Below are 19,942 nucleotides of genomic sequence, written 5' to 3'. Positions count from 1 at the left end.
CTTGCACAAAATAGCCACAAATGTTACTTTCTGCTTAGCGAAGCGAGCTCAGTTCTCACTTTAAACTGCCAGCATTTATCCCTGACAATATTCTCAGATCTCAAAAATGAAACATTTAAAGACTTAATGAAAGCTAATTACTGAACTGCTATACTCAGCAGAAAATTTAAATTCAGTTCAGCAAAATGTTTGGCATGGAAAAATAAACTACAGGAACAAGTTAGTGCCCTGTCACAGTGTAACAGACCTGCCATTCATTCATTCAGAGTTGTGGTCAACATTTCCATTAAAAAACTTGTTTATCAAGAATTTATTATGGGAGTTATTAAGCAGCTACACCTCAAACTGACTTGGCAGAAAAAATTTTCTGTAAATTCAAAGGGCTTTTCTATTACTTAAAAACAGGAAAAACCTGTTGCATCCCTTCGCAAACACAAGATGGCTTTCACAAGCGTATTTTCTACTCTTAATTCCCACAAGCAGATATATCTCCCCACCAGGTAAGTTTTCTTACGCTTGGTCCATTTTTCCTTTTCTGTGTTTCAACCCACAAGTCACAGTTTTATTTTTGACTGCCTCAGCAAGCATCCTTGAAATATCAGGAAAGATCATTGCTCCACTTGACCTTCACCTACCAAAATATGCTGCTGCTGAAGTTAAGTGGGCAAACAAAAACAAGTCCCCAACAATTTGAAATGACAGCATCTGTAGCCCTAATCAGCCACTGACTTCAGAAAGGCAAAATATTGTATTTTTGAGGACGTGGCAAGAGAAGCTAAAATCATAATAAACTTTGAAATGGCTTACAATGATAGCTCAAACAATGTTAAACTTAAGTCTGAACAGGTAGCATCATTCTAACTGGTGGACTTCCTTTGAGAATGTAACAGAATACAAGATGTCCCTTTTCTTCTAAATCTAAAATGCGTTTCTTCAATAAATAGAAACAACAACAAAAATCGTATCACCCTCTACTGCTGGGACTGTTCTTAATACAGGTAGGCGTACCTTAGGCCTAGCTACAATCTTCCAGGGCACAATAATGAACACAATCTTCCCACCTTTTGCACAGATAAATAGTACTTACTCGTTCCCCCAATTCCCTCACCATTAAGGTAATACATATAAAAAAATATTTTCTTCAGACCTGTGCATGCCATTTTTTAAATAACAGTGTTGACCTATGATCCTTGGTAGCAATGCTTTCCAAAATTGCCATCGTTCATTTGGCTCATCCTAATCCACCCAAGATCAACATTTGCTGCTTACAGTTACCCTATTCATAACATAGATGCGTATTATTCTTTTTTTAAAAAAAAAAACAAAACCAAATAAACAAATTGGAAAATGTTTACTTCATAACTTTGATTTCTTTTTGATTAAATTTTCCTTTTCAATGAATTCATACATCTGAGTTGAAAAATATGTATTTTTTTTAAACTACTGGCACAGGATAAAAAAGATTCTGCCTTTAATCCAGGAAGGTATGTCAGTCATATTCCTCAACACATGCATCGTGGAAAGCTAACCAATAGCAATCAACTGAAAGAGTAATTTGACATCTCAGATGACAAACTTGAGTTTCATAGGTCAGACTAGTTTGGAACAACATAGTAACAAGGAAACTACTGATCCTCGCTGTTGTGCTAAGCCAAGAAGACTTAGCCTTTGATTATGTACCAAGGCACAGAAGTTGACTAATTGGATTCAGTTCAAGACTGCAAAAAGGGCTGCTTCACAAGAAAAGCATCCAGTCAAACGGATCCAAAGAAACTTTGCTCTACCAGATTACAGGTACTGACCTCAAAAGAACACATATGTGAAGAAAGGAGAAAAGGAATCCACTAACATAACAACACTTAAACAGACACTAAATAAACAATTTATAAGTCTTAGACTACTACATCGGCAAGACAGTAAAAAGCAAATTAGCAAATGAGTGTCAACAAAACTAAAAGGATGACTACGCTCTAAAGTGTAAATTCTGTTATCCTTATTTAATCTGACTAGTAGCTAAAAAGAAGTCACCTTTAGTCCTCTAACAAATCACGGATATTTGTATTTCAAGGCCCTCCCCCCCCTTTTTTTTTTTGTTCAATTTTAATTTTTTTAAATAGATCAACTTGGAGACTTAGCACGGTGACTTTTTTCAAGCCCTAAAGCTACATCTGAAAAACATTACCCTTCAGAGTTCCCAGCTTTCAGGTCTGGGGACATTGTGATATGCTCCAGCAAGATTTCTGATCTGGGCAATCAAGGGACAGAAGCTGCAGGGCACAACATACTGTACCACACATCATGCTGTACAATTGCTCTGTAATTAGCAGCAGACCAACCAAATACAAACAGAATCGAATTGGCTTCTTTTAAATTCTCTTATGAACTGTCAGAGAAGCATTGGTTTTGAACTGCATTTATCAAACAGGCTCTGTTTGATATATAAAACATAAAAAAAAGAGCAAGACAAAATTTACAGTAGTAAAAGAATTATAGGGAAGACACTAATGATCATAGTTTCAACTGAACTCCAAAGACCCTACATGATTTCACTTCAGTTTATAATGATAGCCCCAAATCCTATCTTCAAGCATTGTTGGTGAACAAGCAGCTTTAGATACGAGACCAAAGGCAAAAAAATTACCAACCTTTCTACATTGACTGGCTTGTCAAATTTAAATAGAATATAATCCCCAGCAACTGGTGTCACAGCCCAGAAAAAATCTTCCCCTACATAGGTTTTTTCTAGCGTATGCCCTTGGTAGACTTTTAAAGATGTCGAAACCTCTGCAGGTGGATTCACGTGGATTTTATGCAGTAATGGTTTCAGGAAGTCTTTATCCTAATTGAAAGAAAGACAAACATCATGATGGTCAGATAACCTGTTTTATTATGTTCTTTTCCCAAGTGGTTACACTTAAACACTTGAATCAAATGGAAAACAAATGCATTACTCATTTTTGGGTGTATCAGATCTTGTACTGAGTAGTAAGATCAACATGCCATTAAAGTAAAAAAATTAGAAAAAATATCCCCTAGCAAATATCCACAAAAATAAGCTGAGAGTAGCACTTCTTATACTTGATAGTAACCAGTTTAAATCAGATTTCATTCCAACTGGAGTAATATACAACATGCTTGAAAATGCCAGACAACAAGAAAATGCCTGTTTTCTCAAAGGCTACAAAGTTTTTCATTTAATTAGCCTGCTCTGGAAAGGAAAGAAAATTTTAGCTACTAACTGTGAGTTTCTGGATCTTTCCTGCTAAAGAGGAGTGGAGGCCGACATGCTGGAAAAGAGAAGGCCTGAAGCGTATCCGTAGGTTAGATTTCTGCCGATCACAATGTTTCTGAAATGGGGGAAGGGAAAGGGGGGTTATAAAAAAAAAAAAAAAAAATCACATTAGTAAAACCAACACAAGGTTGTTGAGTTTTTACTGCAAGTACGTGATGTTACATGAACCAAAAAGACTCAACAAGAACCCACACTTATTTATCCAGTTGTTCTTCTTTTCATTCCAGAAATCTACCAAGACTGCTATGCAACTATAATGCTGTTCAAGCTTCTTGCATAGAACCCATTTATTCAGTCTTTCAGCAAGGGTGCTACTTGCAAAAGGAAGGACCAAAATTCAAACTTTATTTCCCATTCAGAACCTTCTCTATGACTGCCATCCAAGCAGTGGCATTCTGCAGAGCCTCAGTGGGGGTTATGTGAATGAGTTTATTTTAGGACTGTTACACACAGAAACTAACTAGACTTTTGCTTTTCACCCTACTGTAGCCATCCAAAATCTGAAACAACAACAGTTATAATGCCTCTGAGAACTGTCTCTCTAGAGTTCTTTTTGAGATTAAAATCTTGGTAGGAAGAAAGACTCTTTCAGGACATGAAGTAACCATAATACACAGTATGCTAGCCTCCAGCTCATCAAAACCAACTCCTTCACCACCATTAAAACATTTTAGAAACTTTATAATAAAAACAAACTTACAGCATCTTTCTCAGGGTTACACACTTTCACCCAGAGGATATGATCCAGGAGCCAATCAATAGGTTTCTCCTTATAAAACATAAATATGAACTCTACAATAAGAGTGATATCTGGAGACTGGAACATTTTACCTGTGATGACATTAAGAATAACTGGAGTTATTTTAGATTAAAGATAACATTGCCTTTTGAAATCAGTGAGACAATAGATGATAAGTTTGTGCCAAGATGAGAAATGTTAGCAATGAACAAGTTGAAATCTCAGTGTTATTAAAAGCTCCATACCTTTCAGCTACACAAATAAAACAACTATTCATACAAGAACTCGTTCTAATGTATCTTGGTGCTATCCAAATATTCAATCTATACTACAACACAGCCTCCTTAAGAACAGAAATTGTCAGTCTGCAAAAATAGAGAAAGAAGAGTTATGGACTCGTGTCTGTTATTCTCCATGCCTCGTGTAACATTCAAGTATCTGAGACAAGGAGCTGTCTCAAGTGTTATCTGCCCAGTCACAAAATTTCAGCTTTTGCAGGTACAAAAAGCAGAGATGGAACACCTACCACTAACTCCAGATCCTTGTCTGTAGAAAATCAAAGGGAAAGAAGGAAGCTACTAGAATGTAACCAGAGACAACGCAACTTGGAAAAAAAAAAAAAAAAAAGACACACATCACATAGTAGTGACTGGAGTTTCTTCTGAAATGCATAGGCCATCAGCAAACTCATACTGAGGGCATTTCCAACTAGCCACACTCAAAGCAGTCAGCTGCCTAGTAGAAAGTCTAAGTCCCTCCCACAGACAAGAACTGCAGAACTTCTTCACCAAGTACTGCCATGACTTTGGGGCTTCCAAGACAGCATACTGCTTGTACAAGTACAGATGGACTTCTGGGTGGCACTGTGCTACAGGATTCTTGGGAACCCTGCAAACTGTTAGGCTTAAAGGAGGCCTTGGCAGAAGAAGGAAACTTACTGGGAGTGGGGCAGTCCAAGGCTGAAGACAGACTGACAACGAGTGCTTGTACCAGGGACTGAGTGCCAACTAAACTCCCAAAGGCAGTTCCAGATGTGAGGGCAGATTCAGAAAACATCATTAAGTTTGCAGATTAAGTCTGCCTCTACTTTGCTAGGTTACAATGAAGGAGGCAAGGGAGAAAGACATTACATGACAATGAATCTTAGGAGGACACTGGCTGAAGTGATTCAGTTCTGCAGATGGTGCTGAGATGTGAGCAGTGCTGACTTAGATAGGCATGGGCTCTTGGGGCACGTGTGCATTAATAGACCAGAGTCCAACAGAAGCTCTTCTCCAATGCAAGTCTTCTGTCTGTCCACACTTGGGAGTTCTGTAAAACACACTAACACAGCACTTAGACATGTGAAATGTTGGGGTTTTTTTTTTCCCTTGTAATCTATGAGGCCTTCATAGGCTTTTAAATAACAAGTTCAAGTGGTAGACGCCCTAATATTTTCTCCTTCTACATTCAGGAAGAACAGCTGGAGTAGACATTAAGAACAGGTTCCTCTCTGAGGTGGCAAAAAGACTTCCCACACTTATCAGAAAATGGGATTTGGTCCTCATCTACAAGAGGACAAAATTCTTTGGAAAGGCCACAAAGGAGCTGTATAGGCTAGTCTGGATGACAAACAAATAGGGAACATTTTGTATGAAGCTTAAAAAACACCAGCAGTGTAGCACTCTCCTTGGGCAGGTGGCTGAGTGGAAATGAGGAAATGGTGCAAGCAGTCTACCTTATTTAGCCATAAAAACGAACATCCTCCTTAATATAAAGAGAAGAGAGGATATACCTGAAGTATCACCCTGAACCAGTACTACACAAAAGGTAAAAAGTTATCTAGTCTTAAGTGACTAAGAACATATATTTCCTCTGTGAAAGTACATGTGGACTATCACTCAGAGCCAGACATTCAGTTACTTCTCTTTCTTTTGAGGCTCACTGACAGAAGACTATCCCAAGGCAGCATTAAAAAACCCCAAGGAGCTGGGAATTCAAATCCCTGTTGTAACAGGGATGGAAAATTTCTCTACTTAAACAGGTAACTGAGCCTGGCACATTATACAATATCTCAGAGTATATACAGAATGCCACGTTGTTAGCTTACATGTATTAGCAGCAAGGACATTTTTCAGGAAAAGCATCAAAGTTGCAAGGGCCCTGTTATGTGTGCTCCTACACTGCCAGGTATCAGACTCTTATATATGGAGATTTGCTTTGAGAATGCCAGGATCTCAAATTGCAAGATCCTTTCTTTTCTCAAAAAGAGGATACATACTTAGGAGATCACCTAAAGGGCCTTGTCTTTTCCAGAAAACAGGTCTGATGCGATCTCACTCCCTTATGACTTGTATGAAATTGGGTAAGAACACAGCCAATGAAGTAATACTTATTTTGGAATTCTGAGATGAGTTTGCAGCGGTCTGGGCAAGGCTACATCATGAAGCAGTGCAATAAATACGGAATAAGAATCTGACAGAAGTCCCAGTTATTTCGTCTGTTGGAATGATGCTATATTCCTAAAGCAGACCATTCACACAGTGGGGTGGAGAAGTAAATGTGGTACTACATTAACTGACCTGACACTGCTAAATCAAAGTTGTCTCTTACAAACCCCTTTAATTTGCCTGTTTATAAAGCAAAAACATTAACATCACTTATAAGTGGTTGCTGCAATGAGGTCCTCAAATAGGCATCTCCACTTGAAAATACTCTAACTAAAATTCGAAGCTCCCACTAAACAAGAGACAATTCCTATTAAACTAGGGACAACTGCAAAGCTTTATTCTTTAAAGACATAAGAAAGATGTTATGATTTTTTAATCACTATATTGTTACTATTTACACACTATATTGTTGTCATATTGTTTAACATTATTTATGAAAGTAAATATATAAAAACGGGTAGGAAACAATCATATGATTTGTACCATGTTGTGTAAAATATTCATGCAGAATAACAGCTCTTTCAGCTTGTCACACTTCCAAATAAATGGGCTCCCAATTTTCCTGATGATTCACCTCTGCCTACTGCTTTCAGTAGCATAGGGCAGGAGAAGAGAAAAACACGAGAAACCCTAATCAAACACCAGCTGAAAAATGGGACTAATCAGATGTTTCTGGCATGTTTATGGGACTGAAACCATCATTTCTAGATGACACCTGCTGAGGCAGTCTGTCAGTCACACCTGCTTCCATAGGAAGTGGTCCTTTCCATGTGGTGTCAGAGAGATGCACATCACAGAATCACAGAATCGCTAAGGTTGGAAAAGACCTGTAAGATCGAGTCCAACCATCAACCCAACACCACCATGCCCACTAAACCATGTCCCACAATGCCACGTCCACACGTTCCTTGAATGCCTCCAGGGATGGTGACTCCACCACCTCCCTGGGCAGCCTGTTCCAATGCTTCACCACTCTCTCAGTAAAGAAGTTTTTCCTAATATCCAGCCTAAACCTCCCCTGGCACAACTTGAGGCCACTTCCTCTTGTCCTGTCGCTAGTCACTTGGGAGAAGAGACCAACACCCACCTCTCTGCAACCCCCTTTCAGGTAATTGGAGAGAGCAATAAGATCACCCCTCAGCTTCCTCTTCTCCAGACTGAACAATCCCCAGTTCCCTCAGCCACTCCTCATAAGACTTGTGCTCCAGACCCCTCACCAGCTTCGTCGCCCTTCTCTGAATCACAGAATCACAGAATCACAGAATCAGTACGGTTGGAAAAGACCTGTAAGATCATCGAGTCCAACCTGGGAGGGGGGGGAAAAAAAAAAAAAAGAAAAAAAAAAAAAAAAAAACCACAACCACAAAACCCACGCCACACAACAACAATAACAAGCCACAACCCACCCAACACCACACAGCACCATGTCCATCAAGCTACATCCCACAATGCCACATCCACACGCTCCTTGAATACCTCCAGGGAGGGTGACTCTACCACCTCCCTGGGCAGCCTATTCCAGTGTTTCACCACTCTCTCAGTGAAGAACTTTTTCCTAATGTCTAGCCTGAACCTCCCCTGTCGCAACTTGAGGCCATTTCCTCTAGTCCTGTCACTAGTCACTTGGGAGAAGAGACCAACACCCACCTCTCTGCAACCCCCTTTCAGGTAGTTGTAGAGAGCGATAAGGTCTCCCCTCAGCCTCCTCTTCTCCAGGCTAAACAACCCCAGCTCGCTCAGCCGCTCCTCATAAGACTTGTGTTCCAGACCCCTCACCAGCTTCGTCGCACTTCTCTGGACATGCTCCAGCACCTCAATGTCCTTCTTGTAGTGAGGGGCCCAAAACTGAACACAGTATTCGAGGTGCGGCCTCACCAGAGCCGAGTACAGAGGCATGATCACCTCCCTGCTCCTGCTGGCCACACCATTTCTGATGCAAGCCAGGATGCCGTTGGCCTTCTTGGCCACCTGGGCACACTGCTGGCTCATATTCAGCCGGGTGTCGATCAACACCCCCAGGTCCTTTTCTGCAGGGCAGCTTTCCAGCCACTCATCCCCAAGCCTGTAGCGTTGCCTGGGGTTGTTGTGGCCGAAGTGTAGAACCCGGCACTTGGCCTTATTGAACTTCATCCGGTTGGCCTCAGCCCATCGATCCAGCCTGTCCAGATCCCTCTGCAGAGCCTTCCTACCCTCAAGCAGATCAACACTCCCTCCCAACTTGGTGTCATCTGCAAACTTGCTGAGGGAGCACTCTATCCCCTCATCCAGATCATCAATGAAGATATTAAACAAGACCGGTCCCAAAACCGAGCCCTGGGGGACTCCGCTTGTGACCGGCCGCCAGCTGGATTTCACCCCATTCACCACAACCCTCTGGGCTCGGCCATCCAGCCAGTTTTTTACCCAGCGAAGAGTGTACCTGTCTAAACCACAGGCCGCCAGCTTCTCTAGGAGAATACTGTGGGGAACAGTGTCAAAGGCTTTGCTGAAGTCCAGGTAGACAACATCAACAGCCTTCCCCTCATCCACTAGGCGGGTCACCTGGTCATAGAAGGAGATCAGGTTGGTCAAGCAGGACCTGCCTTTCATGAACCCGTGCTGGCTTGGCCTGATCCTTTGGGTAACCTGCACGTGTCCCGTGCGCGCCCTCAAGATGAGCCTCTCCATAACCTTCCCCGGCACCGAGGTCAGGCTGACAGGCCTGTAGTTCCCCGGATCCTCCTTCCGACCCTTCTTGTAGATGGGCGTCACGTTGGCAAGCCTCCAGTCATCCGGGACCTCCCCCGTTGACCAGGACTGTTGATAAATGATGGAGAGCGGCTTGGCAAGCTCTTCCGCCAGTTCCCTCAGCACCCTTGGGTGGATGCCATCAGGCCCCATAGACTTATGAGTGTCCAGGTGGCATAGCAGGTCGTTAACTGCTTCCTCCTGGATCATGGGGAGCCTATTTTGCCCTCCATCCCTGTCATCCAGCTCAGGGGGACGGATACCCTGAGGATACCCGGTGTGGCTGTTAAAGACTGAGGCAAAGAAGGCATTAAGTACCTCAGCCTTTTCCTCATCCTTCGCGACAAGGTTCCCCGCCGCATCCAGTAGAGGATGGAGATCCTCCTTGGCCCTCTTTTTGCTGTTAATGTATTTATAGAAGCTTTTTTTGTTGTCCCTCACGACCGTGGCCAGGTTGAGCTCTAGCTGGGCTTTCGCCTTCCTAATTCCCTCCCTGCATGACCTAACGAGGTCCTTGTACTCTTCTTCACTTGCCTGCCCCTTTTTCCAGAGGTGGTAAGTTCTCTTTTTTTCCCCAAGCCTCAGCATAAGCTCCTTGTTGAGCCAGGCCGGCCGTCTTCCCCGCCGGCTCTTCTTACGGCACACGGGCACTGCCTGCTCCTGCGCCTTCAAGATTTCCTTCTTGAAGAACATCCATCCTTCCTGGGCCCTGGGCCCCTTTGCCCTTCAGGACCGTCTCCCAAGGGACCCTCCCGACCAGTGTCCTGAACAGGGCAAAGTCTGCCCTCTGGACACACTCCAGCACCTCAATGTCCTTCTTGTAGTGAGGGGTCCAAAACTGAACACAGGATTCGAGGTGCGGCCTCACCAGTGCCGAGTACAGGGGCACGATCACCTCCCTACTCCTGCTGGCCACACTATTTCTGATACAGGCCAGGATGCTGTTGGCATTTTGGCCACCTGGGCACACTGCTGGCTCATCATCAGCCACCTGTCAATCAACACCCCCAGGTCCTTTTCTGCAGGGCAGCTTTCCAGCCACTCGTCCCCAAGCCTGTAGCGTTGCATGGGGTTGTTGTGGCCAAAGTGCAGGACCCGGCACTTGGCCTTGTTGAACCGCATACAATTGGCCTGGGCCCATCGATCCAGCCTGTCCAGATCCCTCTGCAGAGCCTTCCAACCCTCGAGCAGATCAACACTCCCACCCAACTTGGTGTCATCTGCAAACTTGCTGAGGGTGCACTCTATCCCCTCATCCAGACCATCAATAAAGATATTAAACAAGACCAACCCCAAAATTGAGCCCTGGGGGACTCCGCTTGTGACCGGCCGCCAACTGGATTTCACTCCATTCATCACAACTCTCTGGGCTCGGCCGTCCAGCCAGTTTTTTACCCAGTGAAGAGTGCACCTGTCTAAGCCACGAGCCGCCAGCTTTTCCAGGAGAATACTGTGGCAGACAGTGTCGAAGGCTTTACTAAAGTCCAGGTAGACAACATCCACAGCCTTTCCCTCATCCACAGGGTGGGTCACCTGGTCATAGAAGGAGATCAGGTTGGTCAAGCAGGACCTGCCTTTCATGAACCCATGCTGGCTGGGCCTGATCCCTTGGTTATCCTGCATGTGCCCTGTGAGCACCCTCAAGATGAACCTCTCCATAATCTTCCCCGGCACCGAGGTCAGGCTGACAGGCCTGTAGTTCCCCGGATCCTCCTTCCGGCCCTTCTTGTAGATGGGCGTCAGTTGGCAAGCCTCCAGTCGTCCAGGACCTCCCCTGTTAACCAGGACTGTTGATACATGATGGCGAGTGGCTTGGCAAGCTCCTCTGCCAGCTCCCTCAGTACCCTTGGGTGGATGCCATCACGCCCCATAGACTTGTGAGTGTCCAGGTGGCATAGCAGGTCGTTAACTGCTTCCTCCTGGATCATGGGGAGTTTATTTTGCTCCCCAACCCTGTCTTCCAGCTCAGGCTGCTGAATACCCTGAGGATACCTGTTTTGGCTACTGAAGATTGAGCCAAAGAAGGCATTAAGTACCTCAGCCTTTTCCTCATCCTTGGTGACAATGTTCTCTCCTGCATCCAGTAAAGGATGGAGATTCTCCTTGGCTCTCTTTTTCTTGTTAATGTATTTGTAAAAACATTTTAGTAATCCCTTACAACTGTGGCCAGATTGAGCTCTAGCTGGGCTTTCGCCTTTCTAATTCCCTCTCTGCATGACCTAACTAGATGTGACTCAGAAGACAAAAACATCCCCACATTATTGCTCCAGTCTCAATGGAAGCAGGTTGACTGAAGAGATAGTTTATCCTCTTCCAGGAAGTATACACAGTCATGCTCCTCTGGAATCCTTTTCTTCTTCTACTCAAGGGCAGAGCAATAGAACCACACTGAAAATTCTTTCCTTTGACTAGCTCATCTTCTGAAGAGCACAGGGATTACAGTCTTCAGTTGCCACCTATGGTGAAAAGACACTCACAGACCATGTCACTTAAAACCTGAACGTTAAGGCACAGGATCCTTACCTACAATTAAATAAGCAGAGAACAAGACTGAAGGTAAGAGTAGGAATTTACTCTTTTCCCTAATTTAAGTTATCCTAATTTTACCTAAAATAGAAACAGGCTATCAACAAACACATTATTTACTTCCATATGGCAAACTTGTCTAGGCCCAGAGGCACTTTCCTCTAGGCCTAGATTGGCAAACTACTGTCAACCATGCAGTCAACCATCCCTGACTCAGAGAATAATCTCGTTAACATGGTGATGTCACAGGACAGACCAAGGGGAAAAAAAAAAAAACAAAACAAACCCCTAATACATCCAACTGCAACTAGTCAGAATATGCTAGGTAAGCACCAGCTGGCTGTACCTGCACTAGCATCTTCAGACCCCACTGGCGTCTCTACATTACACTGCCCAGCACCGTGGAAGGGTTCAACAGTGCAGGCAAACCCTTCTCACTTTAATTCATAATGATCAGTGGAGTGAAGATGAACAGGCAACACCCTGCTCCTGAGACAAGCCCTCGTCTTCCTTCAGTAACTACGGACAGACACCCACACACTACTTATTGAAATGCTGTCACCACCTTCCACACACACCTTGGTACAGCTTTGCCCCAGCTCCTTACCCTTCAGTATAACAAAGCATCCCTCAACTGTCATTTCCGTCTCAGGACACCACCAGCACAGCACAGCAGTACTGCCATGGATCAATGTCCCCCTGTTCTCCCCCAGAACACTCTTCCTACACCAGCTGAAAAACAGGACTCTGCAATGAAGACCCTGGTAAAACAGGTCTTCAAGGCCTGGACCTCTGACTGTTCACAGCTACTCCTTGTGATGGAACGCAGCCCAGTACAACTCCTACTCCACAGATCCAACTCCCCAGCCCCTCTGAATCCAAACGAGCCAAGCCCTTGTCTAGCCTCTCCTGAGCAAGGGCAGCAGCAGCAGCCTGGCTTCCCTAGGGCATAGCCATAACCCAAGAACAAGAAACAGCATTTGCCAAGGTCCTGCAGTGCTGTGGCCTCCCATGTAGCTGCAGGCGAAGAAAGTGCTGAGAGCCATGGAGCCCTTGAGATGACATCCAAATCCACCCTATAGGTTGCCCACTGGCCATCCCCAATATGCAGTGAAAAATCATCAAGCCAAAGAGACCTAAGCAAAAAATGCAGTCCACACACACTACCTCAAACCAAAGACAATGTGAAAGAATTGAAGCAATGGCTCATCTTGCACCGTGTTCATGCACTTGGTATACTGCATGAGACCAGACATAAATCAAAGAGACTCTGCTGACAAAATTTCAGAGGTTTCAGATTCTGGGTGCATGCAACCTATCCTTGGAAAGAAACTTCAAAATCCAAAAGAATTAAGACTCATAGGTAAAATCTTGATCCATAAATCCCTAGAGATTTACAAAACATGGAAGACTGTCTCCATATTATTTATCTATATTGATAAAAGTGAGATCCAGGACTGAAGAAGAAAAAAATATTGTGGAACATTTTCTGCTATTTATTGTGCCCTGCCAAGACTTCTATCTGATTTTCAGTCCATTTAAATGCTATCCTTAGTGAACTATTCTGGTCCTCTCAGTATTTTGGTGGCAAGCACAAGACACACTCAAAATAAAAACTTTTCTACTGTTTTCTACAGTTCTCTGAACTGAAAATATCTACATCACCCATTTTCATTCTTCCACATAAGCATCATTAAATGTATTCAGTCTACACCAACAATAATTTTATACCTGCAAGCACATATTCTAACTATAGTTGAAGTCTTTCAATGTTTTCCCCGTTAATGATATGCAAATTACTGGCATTAAAACCAGAACCTCTTTGAAGTTATTTACATCTCAAATATTTGACTTGGTCTACTCTTCCCCAAACTTCAACTGTGTGGACAGCTTGAGCAAAACTGTAATCAGAACAACTTAAAATAATCAGAACAACAGGCCTTAAAACATGAGGGCACAGTAAGATTCAGAGGAACAGGATAAGACAACCAAAAGGCTGATTTCAGACCACTCCATTGAAAGTTTGTGACAGCTGGCATTACAGCTACAGTAGAGAGTATTGCGGATCCTCTGGAAAACACTTCAGCTCACAGGCAGTTGGAAGACAAATCAATATTTCTCATTAAAAGCTAGTAGGACTTTCCTATGTTGTGTCAGGGATTGCAGTGCAAACCAGAATCCAGAAGAGCAGAAGATACATCACCTTCCACAGAGCTTCTTCAAGAAACAGCGTATGTCTCACCCATTATTTATTAGATACTTGACAGCACTTAAGACTATGCTTTCAGTATTAAAAAAAAAAACCAAAGGAAGCAACTTCTGCTCTGCAGCAGAGGTGACAGAATTCTATAATCCTGCTGTCAGCCTAAACAGCTGCATTTGCCACTTCCTCATGTAGTACTTGCATAAATCAGATTTTCAGTTCAGAAATACACTATGACAAAAAACATTTTTAACCAGCAAACTTGCAAGCTGATCAAGGTTTCCAATAGCTTACAGCATATCAGCCACACCTCTCTTTTTTAGAAATTATTTCTAAATCAGTAGCATCTAGGCAATTCAGTGCTCTACTTTCTCTTAGACACCTACACATAAAACTCAACCCCAGTAACAAACAACTACTTCTGCTCTTCTCCATAGCTATCCGCATTACCAAATTACCATAGTATCAGTCTGCATCAAGATTCATAAAGGGATAGCAGAGATGAGGCAAATCTACATTACTTGCATGAAATTTTTATGCAATATATGGTTATAGCACACCAATGTGTCTCAAAGCCAGAAGTTTCAGTCACTTTCATGAATACTAATTTTTCTCTCAAGACTTAAAAGCAGGATAAGTAGCTAAATTAGGAAAAAAAAATCTAATTTAATTTTCTAGGTAGAAAAGCAACATTAAGATGTGCAGCCGTAGCTAAATGCATCTGAAATTCTACTGATATCTAATTAAAAGGAGGCAAGCAAATATGATACAAGGAACAAAGAGGAGGGATACAAGCAGCAGGAGCTGACAACTGAATTTAACTACGACTATTTTCAGAGCTTACACTGAAAAAAGTATATATACAGTATAGGAAAAACAACCTTAAAACATTTTTAAACATTTGTGCAGGTAATTAAGCCAGATCTCAGTATTAAGAACTATCTACTTAGCCCTTCTGGCTTAGACACTGTGCCCTCTATAGCAGCACTGAGAACAGAAAGGGGTGTGAAATATACAAATACATAAATAATAAGTGATCTGAAATACATCTGCATGGGGTAGACATTGCATGTCCTAAACTGTAAGCTGGTTTTACACCCATTTTGACATGTCAGTCTTAAAAAACTGCAATTTATAAGTGAGTACACTCTACTACTAAATTAAGCAAATGTAGAATGAATGTAAATTACTTCTATAGCCCAGGAACTTCGTACAGAATTTACATTTAAAGTGCAGTTAGGACTGGAGCTAGGACTCTAACCCCAACTAAGCCCGCAATTCAAGTTTAACTGTTCAAAAGTAGAAACAAAGCCTAATCAGATGCTGGTATTCAACCAGTCTCTGCAGCCACAGAGTCACAGAGAGTTGCAAGGGGCCCCCCAAGAGAAGAGGCAAGTCTATCTAGGGGCAAAAGCTCCAGTAAATTATTTAAATTTTTTTTTCTCCATGATAGGCAGCTCCATTTCCTGTTTTTCCGTTCCACCTCTGAGGCCACAAAACCAGTCCCATAACTATTTCAGCAACAGTGCATCTCTGTTGGTAGCCCAAGGCAACCAAGCAGATCGGTTATGTGGTGGCTAGATAGATAAGGAGACTTCCCTCTGCACATTTCCTCTCCTCCTCTCCGTTGTTTCTGTAGGTTAGACTGACAAGCAAATGTACGAAGTACCATTTTGTACTCTAACATAGCATGTTTAGGACATAACTACTGTTTTCCTTTCTACTCAGTGAATTTCTGAAACCCTGAAAGTCAGGGAACTATCGCCTCAGCAGCACACCTGATGCTAAGCTGCAAACAGGACAGTACTTGACATTCACACAGTGTCAACATTCTCAGTTCTCAGTGCTACCATTATGGGTCACTGAGCTAAAAATGAAGCTGTACTCTGGAAAGTAGATCCAAAGTCAAAACAAGAAAATAACAAGAATTTCCAAGAGAATGACACAACTCAGGACTGTACTTTATCTGTTACATGTAGGATTTTCTTCCTGTTCTGAGCTCACCTTACAGCCTTCGAATTGGAATCGTTTTTGTTGACTACATACAGGAATCTCCACAGTCTGACTTAGCTTTTGATTTTTCCTCATATATCCCTAGCTTAGCGCTTTTAAACAGATCATGACACATCACTGCAGTCATGAAATAACTTTCTGATTTGTAAAATCCCTTCAAAACTTCTCTTGCATTGCTCTTCTGTTAAGTCTAGTACCTCTGAATAAAAACAGAGCAGTGTAAGAGCAAAGAACCATGAAGTAATTTCAACAGCACTCTAGTAGTCAACCCAGAACAGCCCAAGATGCTGCATTAGCCTCTCTCACTGTTGTTCATTGCAAATGACAGATAGACTCTAACTACAGCTAAGAAGGAGCAGACTGTCCTAACTTCTCCTTGATGGAGTAAAAAGGTGGAGATAGAAGAGGCTTTGCAACCAAAACAAACTGATGCCTGCTCATTCCTGGAAATTTTGGCACAACCACCAAGGAAGGTGTTTTAGGTTGAGTTAGTTTTCACACTTTTTTCTTTTACTTCCATCAGTTGTGGTTTAACAACTTTTTTGTTTTAACGGCAGCTAAGTTGAAAGTAAGTCATTCCTTGCAGTTTGACTGTTAGTATTTTTATAAATTAATTAACCTTTAGTTATAAAAATGCCCTCTTTTCCAGCAGTTTGAGTTTGCCTCAATCGTACAAAAGCATATGAAACAACTGAAAAAACCCCTGAGTTAAACCAGAGTTCCTAAAAAAGCCAATGAATTTCTACTTCTTGGTCTATTTCCAGTACAAAGAAGATAGCTTTGAAGTCACATCACTATTAATTCACAGAGTCTGAGGATGAATGTGTTCTTTCAAACTACTCAAGTGAACATTTTCTTACCAATGAAACCCAGCTGAGAAAATTCTAGAATCATCCAATCTTCAGAAGCGAGCTGAAGTGCAAAATTTTTTATTGTGCTGAAATAATTTTGCTTGACAACGATGTCATCTTCAAGCTAGAGGAAGGTAGCAGTGATATCAACATAAATAAAAAAAAAGCACCAGCAAGGCCATAAGAAGAAGTACAGCTAGAAAATACTGATTTGTAATATATTGCTAACACATAGCCATATATTTCTAATGCAAGCACTGCTATAAAACCTAGACGCTATAGCCAAGAATAACTATTGTAGGGATCACAGTCTATCTATTTGTGGAGAACTAATACAGAATCTTCCTGTAGTAAGAATCCACAAATGTATCTCAACTTACTACTTCAGAACATTGTTTTTTCTAGTTTCTCTCTTCAGAGAAAAATCATCCATGAAATGTTAGACTAAGTGACTTCATCAGTAGAACAAGTAAAACTATCTGTATTATTTGTATGCAAATGTGACTCTTTACTCACACACCTAACAGCACTGAAAGAATTTCTCCTCTGAGACAAGAAGCTAAGAGACACGTTGTCTGCAGAGGTGGGATGCATTTGACCTGGCTTTAGCTGTCCCGCAGAACAGTTATATAGTCCAAACCAGCAGAACTGCCAAGATGTGGTGCTACAATCCCTTTAATTCATAGTAACTGCAGGCCACTGCTTTAAGGATCCTACTTCTCCTGTCCTTTCTCTCAGTGCATTTATGCTCCCCGCCTTGTGCTGGCACTAATACTTGTGCAACTGCCTCGTTTCAAAAAGACCGTCTCATGTTATGAGCTGTGCAGCTTCCAGGAGAGCTGAGACTCCAACAGCTTTCCAAGAGCAGTCAGCATAGCTTCATAAAAACTGTATGAGACAGGTGGGGCTTTATACCTAAAGGACACAGTCTCAAAATCTAAATAAAGATCATAAGTGTAGTTACTCACTAAATCGGCAATACCTGTAGGTAAGACTTCTACTTCAAAGCAGCAAGACACAATAGGAACAATTCTGAGCTAAATTAAAGAAGAATTGCTTAACTCTGTTCTTGAAAACCTCTTTAAAAAAAGAAAAAACAAAACAAGTCTAACAACACATTGAAAACATATCTATACGCAACAGTCATATTAAAGTGATGCTGCACTTGCCTTCAAAAAGAAAGCAGAAATGGATTTTAGCTCGATTTCCACTAGAAACTATGCCGGTGGTTTTTGCCTAGGCAACTCAATGGTAACTCATTCAGGGGCAAGGAAAAAAACAGCGGTTAGGCTGTCTGCATTCCTTCACTTTTTTACTAAGCATCTTAAGATAAAATCAATTGCATAGGACAAATTACTTTCTACTTCAGAGACAGCGTCCTCCACAAATTACCTCCTCACATACCATAACTTCCATACTTAATGCCCTCCTTCAACTATGGAATCAAGTTATCTCTGTTCTGTGTAGCATAATTTCTGGAAACTCATTTGAAAACTTGTCTCAAAACAAAGAAGAGAAATTTACCTGAATGTAATAAACCCCCTTTTTCTGGGCATACATCATAAGAAAACAATAATCCAAGTTTTGTTTTGTTCTCCATCTGAAATTAAATTAAAAGCTTAAGGATTATGACAAAAAAGTTATTTCAATACATGCTGGCAATGCAAAGTAAATCTCGCTATGAAGAATGATGCGTATTAGTGAAATATTAAGACAGCTGTTTTTGGCATTGTTCCTTCAGGAAATCCTGTCTGAAAAAAAGGAACAAAGCTTTCGCCTTATGCTTTAATACAGACATAAAACTGGTTTAATGTGAATCTGATTTCATGAAAACTACCTGACATTTCACTAAAAACACATGTACATTTTAAATGGCAATTCAGCAGGAATTACTGGGTTTTACACTGTATTTCAGGAACAAAAACAGTAAACAAAAAAGTCTACATACAGCAAAAAAACTATATCAAGTCTCAGTTCTCCTCCCAAAATTTTACACTAAATAAATTCAACCAAGCATAGCATTGGGGTCTGATCATGCACAGAACAGCATGGAGGTAAGAATGAGATGGATTCACAGAGCACTTTTAGCATCCCCACACTTTCAAGAATTACAGTAAGAAAACATTTCAAGAATCCACATCCCACTTGCCATTTCATAAACAACAAAAGTGTGGGTGTGGGAGGAGATGGGAAAAGATCTGGGGGAATAAACTAACCTCACTCTCTCCTTTGAGTCTCCAAATGTCTCTTTCAAGTTTGTCAAGTCAGGATAATAAGTTGCAGGAGGGGCTATTACTTCCACCAAGCCAGAATTGATCTCTGTAGAAAACCTGTCAAAAGAAACATCCTAAAGTCACATGAGATATTCTGAGTTCTGTAGACTTCCTCCTTGCTTTCTGTTGTACAGTTACTATGTCTGGTTACAACAATGACTTATTCAAATGAGGCACGTAAAATAAAAGTGGTATATAAAAAAATACTGTTTTCCTTAGCATCTTCTTCAGAACAGTATAGCCTCTTGTCCAATAATCAGAATTCTAACTAGATTCTAAACAGTTCTTTTGCCTTTTTTTCAGAACCCAGTGATTTTGCCTTTTTTTCAGAACCTAGTGATTTTTTTCCCTACAGTTCTCTTTGAACATATGGAATACAAGGCCCTAACACAGATTTCACAAATTTCCATTCATGTTAAACCAATCCCATTGGTTGCACCAAGTAATTTAATCCCATTTATTGTTTTACAATTTAACTGACTGAATCACTGCCCCTTAATTTGTCATCTACTACTTTGTTGTTCGAAAGTCCAAACCTCCAAGAAACAAAAATGCATGATGTCATATTTCCAGAATACTCTTTATTACCTGTCACAACCTGATTTAGAGAAAAACAAAAAGCAAACCCACCAATAAGCTAACAAGTCCCCCATTAAAACTACAACTTACTCTTTTTCCAGGCTTGCAACAACACTGTTAACATAATCAAGATCAGTCTGGAAAAAAAAACACAAAAAACAAATAGAATACTTAACAGTTTTGCAGCTACACTTTAAAAGAACCTAGTAAAATAAACATTGGAGGTAGCTGTACTTGAAAATCAATTTCAGCATTTAAGATATAATACAGGAACACATCACACATGTAAGTATGTCTTATGTCTAATGGA

At 41.6% G+C, this 19,942-nt stretch overlaps 1 protein-coding gene across 1 annotated transcript in view; it reads right to left on the bottom strand.

Annotated features, from left to right (window-relative positions):
• MGAT4A (alpha-1,3-mannosyl-glycoprotein 4-beta-N-acetylglucosaminyltransferase A) overlaps positions 1–19,942 on the bottom strand; it is an 80,334-nt gene that overhangs the window by 13,751 nt on the left and 46,641 nt on the right. The window contains exons 5-11 of the mRNA XM_059818890.1: positions 19,723–19,769; positions 18,997–19,110; positions 18,305–18,380; positions 16,790–16,904; positions 3,993–4,123; positions 3,240–3,347; positions 2,646–2,839 (exon numbers count right to left, since the gene is read on the bottom strand). Of these exons, the coding sequence (XP_059674873.1) occupies positions 2,646–2,839; positions 3,240–3,347; positions 3,993–4,123; positions 16,790–16,904; positions 18,305–18,380; positions 18,997–19,110; positions 19,723–19,769 (785 nt within the window). The remainder of the gene's footprint in view (positions 1–2,645; positions 2,840–3,239; positions 3,348–3,992; positions 4,124–16,789; positions 16,905–18,304; positions 18,381–18,996; positions 19,111–19,722; positions 19,770–19,942) is intronic.

This window comes from Gavia stellata, chromosome 1 (assembly GCF_030936135.1).
Source record: "Gavia stellata isolate bGavSte3 chromosome 1, bGavSte3.hap2, whole genome shotgun sequence".
Taxonomy (NCBI): Eukaryota; Metazoa; Chordata; class Aves; order Gaviiformes; family Gaviidae; genus Gavia; species Gavia stellata.
This window is presented reverse-complemented; position numbering and strand designations above follow the sequence as displayed.